Consider the following 13,679-nt stretch of genomic DNA (forward strand, 5'->3'; position numbering starts at 1 on the left):
GCGAGGCCGGGCGCCGTCCGCCGCACCCGGCCGCGCGCGGGCTGCCCGCCGCCCCGACCCGCCGGCGCCCGCCCCTGCGCCGCGCCGAGGGCGGAAAAGGGGGGCGACAGGAAGCGAGGGGGCTGCTTCCCTGGTGCCTTGCCCCTCCGGGGCGCTGGCCGGAGCTCTCGGAAGACCCCGGCGTCCTCGCGGGGAGGGAGAGAGGGAGGAGGATGGAGGGCGCCCACGCGGGTCCGGACCGGGCGGGAAGCGGCTGGTCCACGTCTGCCAGCTGCTTTGGGGGTCAGGAGCGCGGCGGCGGCCGGAGGCTCTCCCTCACCGCCCTGGCAGCCTAGGGGAGAGGCAGGTTGAAGGCTCTGGGCTTTATGCTGTCCGCTGGACTGGATCCCACCCCCCTTTTCTTTTCTGCCGCACGTTAGGCTGGTTTCTTCAGTGCAGGCTGTGTTGGCCACCGGGTCAGGGATCGTCATCATCCGTTCCTGTAGCGACGTGATCACGGACAGGTAACATCCAATGCCAGGTGGAAGCACCAATGACAGCGCTGAACTTTTTCGAAGTTTCCACGTTTGAGTGGCTCCCAGGCGCTAGTCCTTTATCAGCACAGGCGGTTGGGTAGCTGATGGGAGAATCTTGGCCCCATAATTAGCCCCTCCTCTCTCTTTACCTCTTTCAGCCTCGCCCACTTCAGAGAAAGTAAACTGAAGACGTGCTAGAGAATGACAGGGTCTGAGTCTGATTTAAGGTGGCCCACTGATTCAAGTTCTTTATGAGCCACCTAAGTGTGAGAATTATTTGGAGTGGGGGGTCTGGCCTTTGGGTCTTTTAAATGATTTCACTAGATCCCTGCTCTGGGGCATTCTTTGGCCCAAGGGTGGTTAGCAGAGACCCTCTGTGGAAAAGGGACAAATCCACCAACCCTTTCTTTACAAGGGCTGCTCCCGTGTTTCCTCTGGATTTGCTAAAGGCAATGAAAAAAGGTTTCTAGGGCTTTTAGGAAACTGAACTGTACCTGAATTACAGCTCAGTCCCCAGGCAGGTCAGGAAATGTGCAACCAGTGAAACAAATCATAAAGACCAGTGTACTTTGTATAGTGTTTAGACCTGGGCAGTTGTGCCCCCGCCCCAGCTTATTCCTAAAAAGCCATTGTTTTCACCTTTTTTCCTAGAACGACTCTTTCTCTTCCTTAAAGAGTGGTAGTCAAATGTGCAGGGAATGTCTCATAGCCTTTCCTAGTCCATTTCTTGTCGATTCTGCAAAGTGTCCTGGTTTTTACCATTTGAGCATGGAAAGGGATGGGAGCAGGAGCGGGGTATCCATTTCTCTGTGATCTGCAAATTTAGTGTCTGAATCTTGGGATTAGTCCTGCCGTTGTGACTTTTGTGCTTTCCTTCCTGTGCCTCTTTTAAACAAAACCAGCTACTGGCAATGAATGATAGCTGCCAAGAGAAGATAGGTCAGTTGATCTTGACTGCATATACCAAAGGCTAACAGCATTTGCTTGGCTGGGTTCAATTTTTTATTTTCATTGAGCATTTTCTGATCATGCAACAAATTCTCTCACTGTTCCCACTCTGTCACATTAAGCTTGAAATCAGCCTCTTTTGCAAAGATTAAAGTGACAAATGTGACTTTGCAGTATTTTTTTGAGCTGATATGAGGGCAGGCATTGGGCAACCACTATATATTTCAGATGTTTGCACACCATTAGTTCTGTAGGACCCCTTTTGTGTCTTCCCCTCAGAAGCTCTGTTTTTAGTGGCTGGATCATGGTGGCACACCTGAGTTTGGTTTTAGGTTCCTCCTTTTCTGTATCTTTATGCCTTAGATTTGCTGGTCACAAAATGGAGACAGACACATCTCTGTGCCCTCTGCCTTTGCATGTATGTATAAGCATGTTTTAAAGGCACCTAGATCATCTTGGGGGGGAAAAAGGCCTTTTGGGGTTCGTAGACTGTACACTCAAATATTTTTCTATCGTATGCCTTTTCTTTCTTTTTAAAAAAGATTTTACTTACTTGAGAGAGAGTGTATGTGCTTCCGCACTCAAGCAGAGGGAGGGCAGAAGGAGAAGTAGACTCTTCCCAGAGCAGGGAACCCGACATGGGACTCCATCCCAGGACCCTGAGATCATGACCAAAGCTGAAGGGAGATGCTTAACCGTCTGAGCCACCCAGGCGGCTATTATATGCTTTTCCATTTTATGTCTTCACACAGAATATGTATTTATAAATCCCCCCAAATTATATGCATAATATGGTGTGGGACTAGAGATTTCAGGAGATTCTTAAAGCAGTCCAGATCCCCAAAAGGGCTAAAAATCCTGTGCAGTTTAAGCACTTATATTTGGATAGTGCTTTTTACATTCAAAAGGACATTCACACTTCTAGTTTTTTAATCCACACAAGAACTTTGTCAGGGAAGGAAAAAACAAGAATTATTATCTTGATGCTACAAAGAAAGTTAAGTCCCCGGCTGGTGGCAGTTAAGATTATAATCCAGACCTCTTGTTGATAAGTTTTTGGAGAGTCCTGCCTATCAGCCACAATTTCACATCCCGTTGAATCGGTTGTGCAAAATATCAAAATCCCAGGTACCTCTGGAGGGGAGGGATCAGTTGCATTTCAGCTAAGCTTAGTAGTTCTTCATAGTTATTGTGCTTGGAATTGCTTCAGGAAAGCAACTGGAGGCCGTAGATGAGCAGTAGAATAAATATTGCCATATCTTTGTTGCCCAATGGAACCTGGCTGAGGAATTCACATGCACATCTTGTATATTTGCCATTACTTACTTGTTTGCCTGTTTCATTGCTTCTTAATGATACAGTCATGCCGTGAGAAGTGTGGACTCGTTCAGGAACAGGGATTTGAATGGCACCCTCTCTGGAATATATTGCCAGTGTTGCAGTTCAGTGGGTTGGCTTCTTAGGAAATCACCGGAAACAGAGTTAAAAATACAAACTTGAGCTCGCGAGGCCGTGCAGGTAGAGGCTCTGGGGAGTAGAGTCCTTAACCAGCACTGCAGGTGATTCTGGGGTTCAGGTAGTTTGAGAACCATGAAACTAAACTGTTTCTTCTCACTGACTCAGGGGTGCTCAGTAAAAATGTGACAATTGAATGAAGCTAATCCTTCTCAGCGAGAGTATATGATTTCTGTTTTGATTTTCTCCTTTTTCTGTAGAATGATTATTTCTCATTTGGGAACAAAATGGTAGACATTGGAGACTTTCCTTCTAATCTGTTCTGGGCCTGTGATAAACAGTTTAAACTCTGCAAATATGGAATAAACCCCTTTGGGCAAGTAAAGGGGAATGCTGTCTTTTGTCAGAGCTTCTCTGCTCGTATCTGACTGCTGTAAGGTAGTCCTTGAGCTCTGGGCTCCTTTCCAGATGTATTTTTCTTAATGAGTGGATTTGGGATTAGCCACAGAATTACCCACGTAATTACCCACGCAGTTACCCACGGTCAGAGTAGCTTCCCAGAAACTTCCGAAAGTGGGGTTGCGAGCAAATATGTGAGGAAACTCCCAACTATTGAGCAACTAAGTAGAGTTAAACTGGAAATATTGGATTGGGCATTTGGGACACCTCTGAACAAGTTCTTGGTGGGGCTAATGAATCATTTGTAGAGATATCTATATCAAAGTTAGCTTTTATCAGAAAATGCATTCGAAAGGGCTAAATCAGGGAAATGGTGACAGCTGGTACTGAAACACCTGGTGCTGAGTGAGTCCCAGCTTTCTGCCTCTGACACCTAGTAATTGGCCCTGTAACTGAGAGAAAAATCTTCACTCGCCTTATTTATCACTGTCAGAGTCTTCCTTGTAAAGCGTTTGGAGTGAAAACAGCCACTTAGGTACAAAACTGACATCTGTCATCATCTCATGGACTGTTCATACGCTTTCTTTTAGGCACTGGCTTGCCCGAGAGTATGTCTGGTTCTTGATTCCATACATGGTCTATGACTCCTACGCTATGTACCTCTGTGAGTGGTACCGAACCAGAGACCAGAACCGCGGACACTCCCTCGCCACCTTCCGAAACTTCCTGTGCAAAAACCGCCTCATGATCACACACCACGCAGTCATTCTGTTTGTCCTTGTGCCAGTTGCCCAGGTATGGCCTTCCCAGACAGCCGACAGCCGACTCAGTCCCTCGTCTCCTCCTGTTAGACTGGGTGTCTTTGACCAGTACTTGCGAGCCTGGATTGTCCCTCTTTCTTTCCCCTTCCTCCCGCACCCACTGTCCTTTGCCCACTCCTTCCCTGGTAAAGCCTCCCCGGCAGATACTGTGGGGGAAAAAAATGCAGTCTGCAATGTCGCTGACCCTCCCTACCAGTACTTTCCTTTATGCAGTACCCTAGCCCTCTGTGATTCCCTGGCTCTGTCAGAGGCCCTGTCTTTAGTTTATACAATATAAGAGCAGCATACAATACAATACAAAACAACATACAGATTTTTTTTTTAAAGATTTTATTTATTTGACAGAGATCACAAGTAGGCAGAGAGGCAGGCAGATATAGGAGGAAGCAGGCTCCCTGCTGAGCAGAGAGCCGAATGCGGGGCCTAATCCCAGGACCCTGGGACCATGACCTGAGCCGAAGGCAGAGGCTTAACCCACTGAGCCACCCAGGCGACCCCAGATTGTTTTTTAAAAAAAATGAGAGTAGCTCATTCAACTGGTGAAGTGCTCTAACGTTGTCAGAGAGTACTGTATGTGCCATGTTGATGTCACAAAAACCCACTCTCAAAGCAGATAGCCTTAGAATTTCTCCTCGGGTCCATTTGCCCATCCCCCTCTTCCCCCTGCCCTGAGTGAGAGAGACAGGGAGTGCAGAAAGGAAATTATTAATTCCTAAGTGCCTACCAGGTGACAGCTTCTGGATTGCAAAGCTCATCGCTTTCTACTAATAATTTGAAGTATTAGAAATGACAATTAGATATTCTCCGCCCTATACCAGAGATGAAGCAGCTGGGGCTCTAAGAGCTTACTTATTGTGGTAGTAAGTGACAAAGCGGTCCTTCTCCACTATCCTATTTTTTTCTGACAAGATAAAAGGAGTGGTGGGAGTACATTACATTCGTAACAAAGATTTTCCTGGTTGCTCTGGGACCCTGACATCTAGCACAGGGCCTGGCATATATTTTGTTGAACTAAACTGGCCAAGTGCCCTTGGCATGACTAAGTTAGATACCCAAAAGTAGGCTACAGGGTTCCTTCCGGCTGACATTGGATTTCAGAAAAAGCTTGGTGTGTGAAGCGATCCCCTGACCTCTGAGTTGCCTCTGGATCCAAGGGGGTTTGACCCTCCGAGCACTACAGCTGTGGAGGCCGAAGACTACCAACCAGGTGTCTACTCGCTCCTCTAGCATTGCCCTTTCCCTTCATGGTCTCATGGTTCCCCTGTCCAGTAGCAGCTTATTTCCCTTTCCTTTCCTTTTCTTCTGTAGAGGCTCAGGGGAGACCTGGGGGACTTCTTTGTCGGCTGCATCTTCATGGCAGAACTGAGCACTCCTTTTGTGTCGCTGGGCCGAGTCCTGATTCAGGCACGTATGGATGATGGGGCTGTAGTGGTGGGAGGAAGCTGGCCCGCGGCTGACTGGGGGTGTGTGGGAATCCCATAGCGCTAGGTATGGTGGGACAGGACACCCTTCAACAGATGCAAAGGTCTTCTGAGCCTGTGGGGGTGACATTGTACTTTTGATTCACATTTGATACAGTTTTTTAGGTATTTTTTCCTGGCCAGATTTGTTTTGTTTTGTTGTTGTTCTTGTTGTTAAATCCACTGTTCTTGTGTGCCTCTCGGCTGGGTGGCTTAGGCCAAGTTCATATCACTGTCGGAAAAACTTCGAGCCTGTGTGCACACAGAGAGCAGCACTCAGCCAGCTTTGCCACAGGTGTCAGAAGACCGGATGTGTGGCTGTTCTGCCGTGGGCCTTGGGCCGGTCGCTCCCGGAAGGCACGGAAGGCACGGAAGGCATGGTGTGGCACTAATGGCCCTCTCCTCCCCTTCCTTCTGCAGCTGAAGCAGCAGCACACCCTTCTGTACAAAGTGAATGGAATCCTCACGCTGACCACCTTCCTTTCCTGTCGGATCCTCCTTTTCCCTTTCATGTACTGGTCCTATGGCCAACAGCAGGGACTAAGCCTACTCCAGGTGCCATCCCGTATTCCCTTCTACTGCAATGTGGCCAATGGCTTCCTCATCGCTCCCCAGATCTACTGGTTCTCTCTGCTGTGCAAGAAGGCAACCCGGCTCTTTGACAGCCTCCCAGCCAAAAAGGATGGCTAAGTGCTCCTGGGGGTCAGGCAGTGAGGGTGCCGCCTCAAACACTCACTGCCGCCTCCATGCAGTATTCCCATGGACCAGACTGTGCCCTGGCTGGCCTCAGGCTTTTGGGTATTGATGAGCAGCCGGGTTTGAGTTTTTCTAAAGGATAGTCATCTGATCTCCCTCTTCTAACCTGCCCCTTTGGCCAAAGCACTTTTTTCTAAGTAACAGTGACTGGATCCTGTCAGACCTCCACTGGCAGCAAGGCAGTTTTAATGAAAAGCCCAAGGATCCCTCCTTGGGTCTTACCTCCAGGGTTCTGGGAGGCAGAAGCATGGGGTGTGGAGACAGGTAGACCAGGGTGCTAAGTGTCCAGGCATCTGCCTGGCCCGAATATTGGCGGCTACCCACCTTTCCTACCACTCAGGGCAGCATCTATACTCACTGGACCAGCAGTAACAAGTGATGAACTCAGTTCTTGAAAAATACATTCTTGTGATGTTGGCCTGGGAAAATCATTGTGGGTAGGTAGTTTTTTACTGTTTACTAGGTAACTCATCCTGTCATCCACGTGCCAACGTTGAATTCCCATGTCCACTGACTTCCATTCAGAAGTCTTCCTGGCAGGGGAGTAAGAAGCAGGGAAGGGAACACTTGAGTGGGTCAGGAGGCCGATGGGTCTGCGCCACTACAGGCTGACGTGGGAAGACTAATGTCAAACTTGTGAGCTTGTTGTCCCGTCACAAATCCTATTCCTATCTTATGTCCCCTCAAACCCAGCTTTCATCATGTCCACACGCACAGGATGCTGTTGTTAAAACGGCAGGGGTAAAGGGACGTGGTGCCTAGCAAGCTCTTTCCCAGGTAACCCCCCCACTTTGACATTGTCCCTTTCATAGGATGTGTTAACAGGCTTCTGTATCCTAAACTGTGAGAGGTATCCTCTAGGCTGCCTCCTGCTAAGCCAGAGCTTCTGTTACAAAGCCTGTTCCCGCAGAAGCGTACTGCCACCTTGCCGCAGAAGGCTGGGGAACAAGAATGCAAGAGCTCCCTGGCCAAAACATGTCCTGTGGACTGACCCATCTACCATTTGCAGATAGGATCCTCTGGTGCCAACACTAATTGTTCCCTATCCACTAGGATGGGTTTTTAGAAACTGCTACCATGAAGTTTTTTGTTTTTCAAATGGTAGTAAAAATCTAGAAGTTTTAAAGTGCCTTTGAACTCACTGTTGTCCATGAACTTGCAAAGTACTGAGTATGTAACAGTGTCTCAAATTCTATTTCTGTCTTTAATGGGTGCCATTTAAAAAATGTCAAATGCTGTAATTTTTTTTTACCGTTTTTGTTTACTGTCAGTCTGTCTTTATAAATCACCCCTGTGGTGATTAAAGTGCACTAATATTTCCCAGCTTCTTCTCATTTGTGAAATACATCAATATCGACTTCTCTTCAGACCCATCCTGTGACCTGACAGGAATCCCTGCTGTGAGCTCTGGCTTCTGGTCTGTATTCACATACACCACACAACTGGCAGAAGTTGGGGTGTGGTCACACCTTCAGCATTCAGGAGGGCCTAGCTCATACCTCCCTCTAACATGTTCCTGGGGTTCCAAGAGTACCTCATCAGGTCCTAGAGTTCAAGCCCAGTGGTCAGGCAGCTCTTGGCATGATCTTCCCTTCCTATGTGAATCCCAGTTAGGAGCTGGAAGGGAGCCAGAATAATGCTTTATTGTGAGTGAGAGTTAAGCATATGAAAGTGATGGGGCATATCCTTTTTCCCTCCTTGCCTCTCAAACACCTCTACAAACAGTTCTCCTAGTTCTGTGATAGACATTGGATACATTAAGGCCCCATATTTAAGGCCCTGTGTACACCACTGACTGCTGCCACTCAGTCTTGAAAACCATGACAGCCTCCCCCAGGCATAAGATAATTATACCCAGACTTTAAACCCATCTCTGGTGTTTACCAGACTGTTACAAAACAGCCCCTCCCGCATCCACTAAATGGAGCTCAAACTCCATGGCAGAAGTCCTCCATTATTAGTCTACTAATATTAGTTAATTAATATTAGTTAATATAGTTAATATTAGTTAGACTAATATTAGGTTATTAGTCTACTCCCTGACACTCTTCTTGGTACAGTGTTCTTTTTCCCTTTTGGGTTCACAAACCACATGGCCAACTCGTGGCTAGTTTTTTCCCTTGCTGCCCTTGTTAAGACACCACGAAGGGACTCTTGAAGAGGCTTTCAGTGGAAAAGAACATATACCTTGTCGTTTTTCCACTTGGGTAGTTTCACCTTTGGACTTCTTTGCTGAATTCTAGGGTAGGTAAGTCCAGTTATGAACACATTCCTCCCAGCCGGCCTTGATATTTAAGACTCTAGCTGAGCCCAACCGCACAGCACATCTGAGTCTAGTCTATTGACCAGAATAACTCAAAAGAGACACAATGAAACTCAAAAGAGAATTTATAATTTGTATGTTACAAACACCTAAGAAACTATTTTCTTTACAGTTATTGCCGTATACGTTTTTAGCTTGTGTACAACTTCATGTAACTGAAAGGCTTGCGTTTTTCAGTTTGAGCCCCTAGAGACCCCACCTAGCCAGGGCCCAGCTGTTCTCTGGTGCACAAAGGTCAGAAGTTGCTGATCTTCTGCAGCAGGGTCTGGCGCCGCTCCTCAGGGCTAATGTTCTCAGCGATGGACTTCAAGAAGCGCTGCTCATTTACCTTCTGGAGCAAGGAGCTACCAGAAGGGTTGGCCTTGCTCAGTGTTTCGTAGCAGGTGAGGATCTCCAAGGCCAGAACATAGAGCGGTTCGCACACCTCTTGGTGGAGCATGGCCATGATATGCAGAACGTGACAGAATACCTGGGTATAAAAGAACAGGGTCTCCTGGGTCAGGTCCTGTTCTTGAGCCCAAGGGCCAACCGACTGAATCATCCGAACAGAGTCCAGGAGGTGGGTCAGACTGTTACAGAGAAGCTTGACTACGTGGCTCCAGCCTTCCATTGGAAGCCAGTTACGACAGCTCTGGCTGCAGAGAAACTGGAAGGCTCTCAGAAAGAGCACGGAGAACTGGAGCTCCTGGGCAAAGGGCTTTAGGTTGAGCAGAGGAACGAACTGAATGTACTCCAGGCTGTATGGGACGTGCAGGAGTTGCTTCTCCAGCAGTCTCCTGGTCAGCTGGTACAAGTGCTGCCACTCTTGGGGACTGCACCAAGGCAGGACTTGTACCATGACCACCAGGAAGCCCTTGCTGAACAATCTGACCTCCTCGGGGTTGCCAACATCCACCACCAGGAGGGACAGCATCTGCTCGGAGATGCTGCTGGAGATGGAGCAGCACTCCATCCAGGCTAGCAGCCCTGTGCCCGGGCCATAACCAGGGTGGGCTTGGGAGGTCCACTCATCCTCAGAAAGCTTACAGATCTCAAAGAGCGTGGCGGGCACCTCACACTTGAAGTGGCCCTCAAAGAGGTTCTTCATTCTCAGGCGCACAGTCCAGTCAAGCTGCTCCAGCTTCCGGTGGAGCCAAGACAGGGACTTGATCCAGGTGTCTGGGGAGAAGGTCTCAGTATTGGCCAATATAATTTCACAGAGGACCTCCAGGATATGGATCACCAGGTCCTTCCCATCCAAAGAGAGGCACCGTTTCTCCCTGGGGAGCTGCCAGTATTTGCTGAAGCCATCTAAGAGCTGGCACAAGCTGAAGAGGAGGGGGAACGGAGAGCAGGTGTGGAGCCAGTATTCCTCCAAACACGCATTTGCTTCAAGAGTCTGGATGAAAATCTTCAAGCTGAGGTCCACCTCTTTGATGTCGAGCAGCAAGAAAGGCAGGACGAACTCCTTCAGCACCTCATCTGGCTCAAGAAGAGCGGCAACCGGGATTCCCTGGGGCTTCACAGGATTCATCAGGCAGCCCAGGAGCTCTAAAAATTGCTTTTCTTCCTTGGGTGTGGAGAACTTTGTCCAGACGGTTTCTTTGAGGCAGGACACCACAAAGCTGGTGGATGGATTTGGACCCTGCTCTTCCAGAAACCGGAGAGCGGGGAAGGCAGTGAGAATCTGGGCCAGGAACTTATGGGTGCCGAGACTGACCACGGCCATGCTGCACATTTTCTTCACGGTGACCTCCGGGTGCAGAATGACCAGGCGGGCCACAGAGGCCACGGCTTTAGCTAAGCCCTGTTCAGAGGTGCTCTGTGTGAGCTGGTTGAAAGTTGTATTGACGTCCTCCTGAAACCCATCCAAGAAAGGCAACAGCTTTTCAGAGAGACCCTTCCGGCCCCAGGAGAGCAGGGTGCCTGAGAGGACTTTATTTTTATCTGGCAGCGAGAGGTCTGCATAGCATTCCAGAATCAAGCTGATCACTTGTTTGATCTGAGATTCAGGGATGGCTCTGTCTGCCGTGGTCACTTCTATCACCGTTTCCAGCAGCTTTAACACCAGGTCTGGCTCTCGGAAGAGGGCCCGGTTATTAAGCAGGCAGGCTAGCCACTCGTCTGAAAAGGCCCACTTCTTCTCAGAAGCAAAAATGTAGCACATTTCCATATGCCGGTCCATCTTCTGCTCGATAATGGCCATGGCAATGGAGGCAGTGATGTCCTTCTCAAAGCCCTTGTTCTTCAGCACCTTGGCTGTTTTCCTCAGGAAGTCTGCAACGCACTCTGCCAGCTCCGAGACCACCTGCCTCTCCTCCTTGGACAAGCTGGTAGAATCCAGGTAGAGCTTCAAGTTCTGGCTGAAGGAAGTCAGGCTGTCACACAGCCGGAAGCTGTCATAATTTGTCCCCTGGCTGCCATTGAGCATGGCCTGCAGCTCCTCCCCCCACTCCTGCAGCAGGCTGCACATGAACTCAAACCCAATGAAGATTGTCTCGCTTGGAAGCTTGGCCAGAGAGGTCAGGCTGATGTCCCGTTCTGCCTCCTTTACCTTCTCTGCCAGTGCCTGCTGGTGATACGGGTTCTGGGTGTCCGAATTCCACACGGAGATCACCGTGGCCAGTTTGTCCAGATACATGGTTGCAGACACTTCCTGGGGGTCATCCTCCATCAGTGCAAACACGGTCAGCATGTCTGCCAAGTTGGCTAACGCACAGCACTTCATCCCTGGGCAGAGGATTCGACTCTGGATTTGCTTCAGCCCGGTGAGCAGCATGGCCAACAGGGGCATGGTGGGACACACATCTGGGTCCGACTTAAACCTCTTTGGAGGGTGGGAGAACTCATCTGAGGATGACAAATACTTATGGGCCATTGTTCTAAACTGGGAGAGCAGGGGGTCCTGCTGATTGCCTTTGTGCTTCATCATTTCCCACCAGACGCTAAGGAAAAAGGCCACATCCTTTGAAGATGTGTCAACGGACATGTGCTCCAAAAAGTGCTCGAGTTCTGCACGGCAGATAGCAGTGGGCAGGGCCATAAGGAGCTGGATAAAGAGTCCAGAAGCTTCCAGAGACTTGAGCAGCTCAAAAAGGACCGTGTGATTGATGGTAGGGATCATGTTGCCTACTGAGAAGAACACATCTTCCTGCCACCGAGTGTCAGTGTCTGAAGGGGTGACGGGGTAGGGCTGAAGAACCTTGGCCCAGATGATGATCAGAGCTTTCTTCTTCCAGGCAAAGGGCTGGGAGCAAGCTGTGGCAGAGGAGATCTCCCTTAGGGCTTCCACAATGGGCTGCCCAACGCGTTCCCAGTCAGACTTTGTCATTTCTGTCAGTGCTTTGGGGTGGAACAGCTGCTCGGCAAGCAAAAAGCCCCCATGCAGAATAGTCATTTCCTCACAGATATTTACGGGTCCTGCACAGACAGAAGCCGCAAAGACAGAGGGTGGTGACAAATCTTTAAAATAATCAGTAGAGGTTAGATGAGAGACCTCAGCTGGTAGGTTGGCTCTCATTATCAGGGTTAGAGACAATAAGGGTTCTAAGGGGGGGAGGAGGATAGGTTTAAGAGCCGCTGCAGAGCTGGAATCAAAAGGACTCAGCTAAGGAATAAAGGACTCCCAAAATCCCTAGCCTGGATTGAGAAGACCATGGGTATCACTGGGTGAAGAGAATCAGAACAGCTTTGGAGGGACCAGTGTTCAGTTTTTGTTATTTGGAGTCTGAGGTAGAACATTAAGGTCAAGCCGTCCTCCAGCAATGGAAATGAGAGACTAGCAAGGGAGGTCTCTGCCCAGAGGGGTCAACTGAATGAAAAAGCAAATGAGACCCTGCATGAAAGCCTGTGTAAAGGAAAGGGCTAGACCCTCCAGCAAAGGATGGGCCAGTAGAGGACGTGGGGAGGAAGGGCTGAGAGAGAGCGAGCGAGCACAGCAGTACCAAGCTACAGGGGCCACTAAGTATGTACTGTGGAATATGACAGTCGCGCTTCTAAGTAATGATATAGTCTAAAAGGGGCATGGGCCAGGGCTGTGGACATAGAAGCCATCAGGCAAGCCCTACCTTCCCTCTTTTCTCCTAAAGCCTGTCTTGCAAACAGATTTCTAGTTTTCTGCCTTTCAGGGAAGCTGTTGACCCTACAGCTCTGTCAAACAGAACAAACTACCAAAGGCTCTGGTTCTTTGGTAGAAACCAAGAGGTAGACTCAAAAAAATTAGTAGATTAGGAAAGAAAAGTCCTTTCTCCAGGGAGCCAGGAATCAAAAGGCTTATCAAGGAAGGCATTTGGGGATGTTTAATTAGACATGGCTTTAAATCCTAGTTCAACCACCTGGAAGCAGCTAAAGCTTCTCTGAGCTTCCCTTCTGTGTATGTGGGGAAAATACAGACTTCGTATTAGACTGGGAGGATCAAATGATATATACTAGTCAAGCCCTCAACACTGGTTGTTCAGTATTAGCTCCCAATTCCATCTCCCAGAGCTGCTGAGTGTTACACAGGATACAGCTGTTATAAGCCTCTGGCTACAAAGAGCCTGAGAAGTGCTCAGTAAGTGATACCCCACAAATGTTTCCATTGTTGGAAGGGGAACCTTGTCATTATTCTTTGCCTTCACTTGCTCAATAATGGGAAAAGACATAGGTCTTTCTCAGGTAAGCTGCTTCTGGCCCAGGAACAAAATCAGAGTACAAACGCTACTCACTATCCAGTATTCCCAATTTCTCCCCCTCTTCCCAGGGCCCGGAGATGCCACCCCTTCTTCATTCGCTCACACCCCCAAGAACACATCTTTCCCAATTTCACAGGCCAGGAGCCAACAAGAGAATCTTGATTCAGGAGACTAAAATCTATCTTGGCCTTTGACTTCAAGGGAACGGCAAAAGCCAAAGGATCAGCACTCCCATACAACCAACTGCTGAAGGCAGTCCAACTTGGCTCCCAGTGATGGAGGCAGGCTCCCAGGAACAGTAGTTGCTGACAGGTCTCACTAGGGATTCTGCCCCCCTCCCTTTTTTGGCT

At 49.0% G+C, this 13,679-nt stretch overlaps 2 protein-coding genes across 3 annotated transcripts in view; one reads left to right on the top strand and one right to left on the bottom strand.

Annotated features, from left to right (window-relative positions):
• The window catches only part of TLCD3A (TLC domain containing 3A), a 16,111-nt gene that overhangs the window by 290 nt on the left and 2,142 nt on the right, over nucleotides 1-13,679 (top strand). Inside the window, exons 2-5 of one of the 2 annotated variants that reach the window (XM_082707243.1) lie at nucleotides 420-503; nucleotides 3,908-4,112; nucleotides 5,447-5,542; nucleotides 6,019-7,677. In XM_082707243.1, the coding sequence (XP_082563369.1) occupies nucleotides 420-503; nucleotides 3,908-4,112; nucleotides 5,447-5,542; nucleotides 6,019-6,288 (655 nt within the window). In that variant the 3' untranslated portion in view covers nucleotides 6,289-7,677. Of the gene's footprint in view, nucleotides 1-419; nucleotides 504-3,907; nucleotides 4,113-5,446; nucleotides 5,543-6,018; nucleotides 7,678-13,679 lie in introns of those variants that run through there. The other variant, XM_082707244.1, reaches the window with a different exon arrangement.
• Nucleotides 8,725-13,679, bottom strand: part of GEMIN4 (gem nuclear organelle associated protein 4) — a 6,523-nt gene continuing 1,568 nt past the window's right edge. Inside the window, exon 2 of the mRNA XM_082707052.1 lies at nucleotides 8,725-12,076. Coding sequence (XP_082563178.1) covers nucleotides 8,913-12,076 — 3,164 coding nt within the window. The 3' untranslated portion in view covers nucleotides 8,725-8,912. The remainder of the gene's footprint in view (nucleotides 12,077-13,679) is intronic.

This window comes from Mustela nivalis (genome assembly GCF_964662115.1).
Source record: "Mustela nivalis genome assembly, chromosome: 17".
NCBI classification, from domain to species: domain Eukaryota; kingdom Metazoa; phylum Chordata; class Mammalia; order Carnivora; family Mustelidae; genus Mustela; species Mustela nivalis.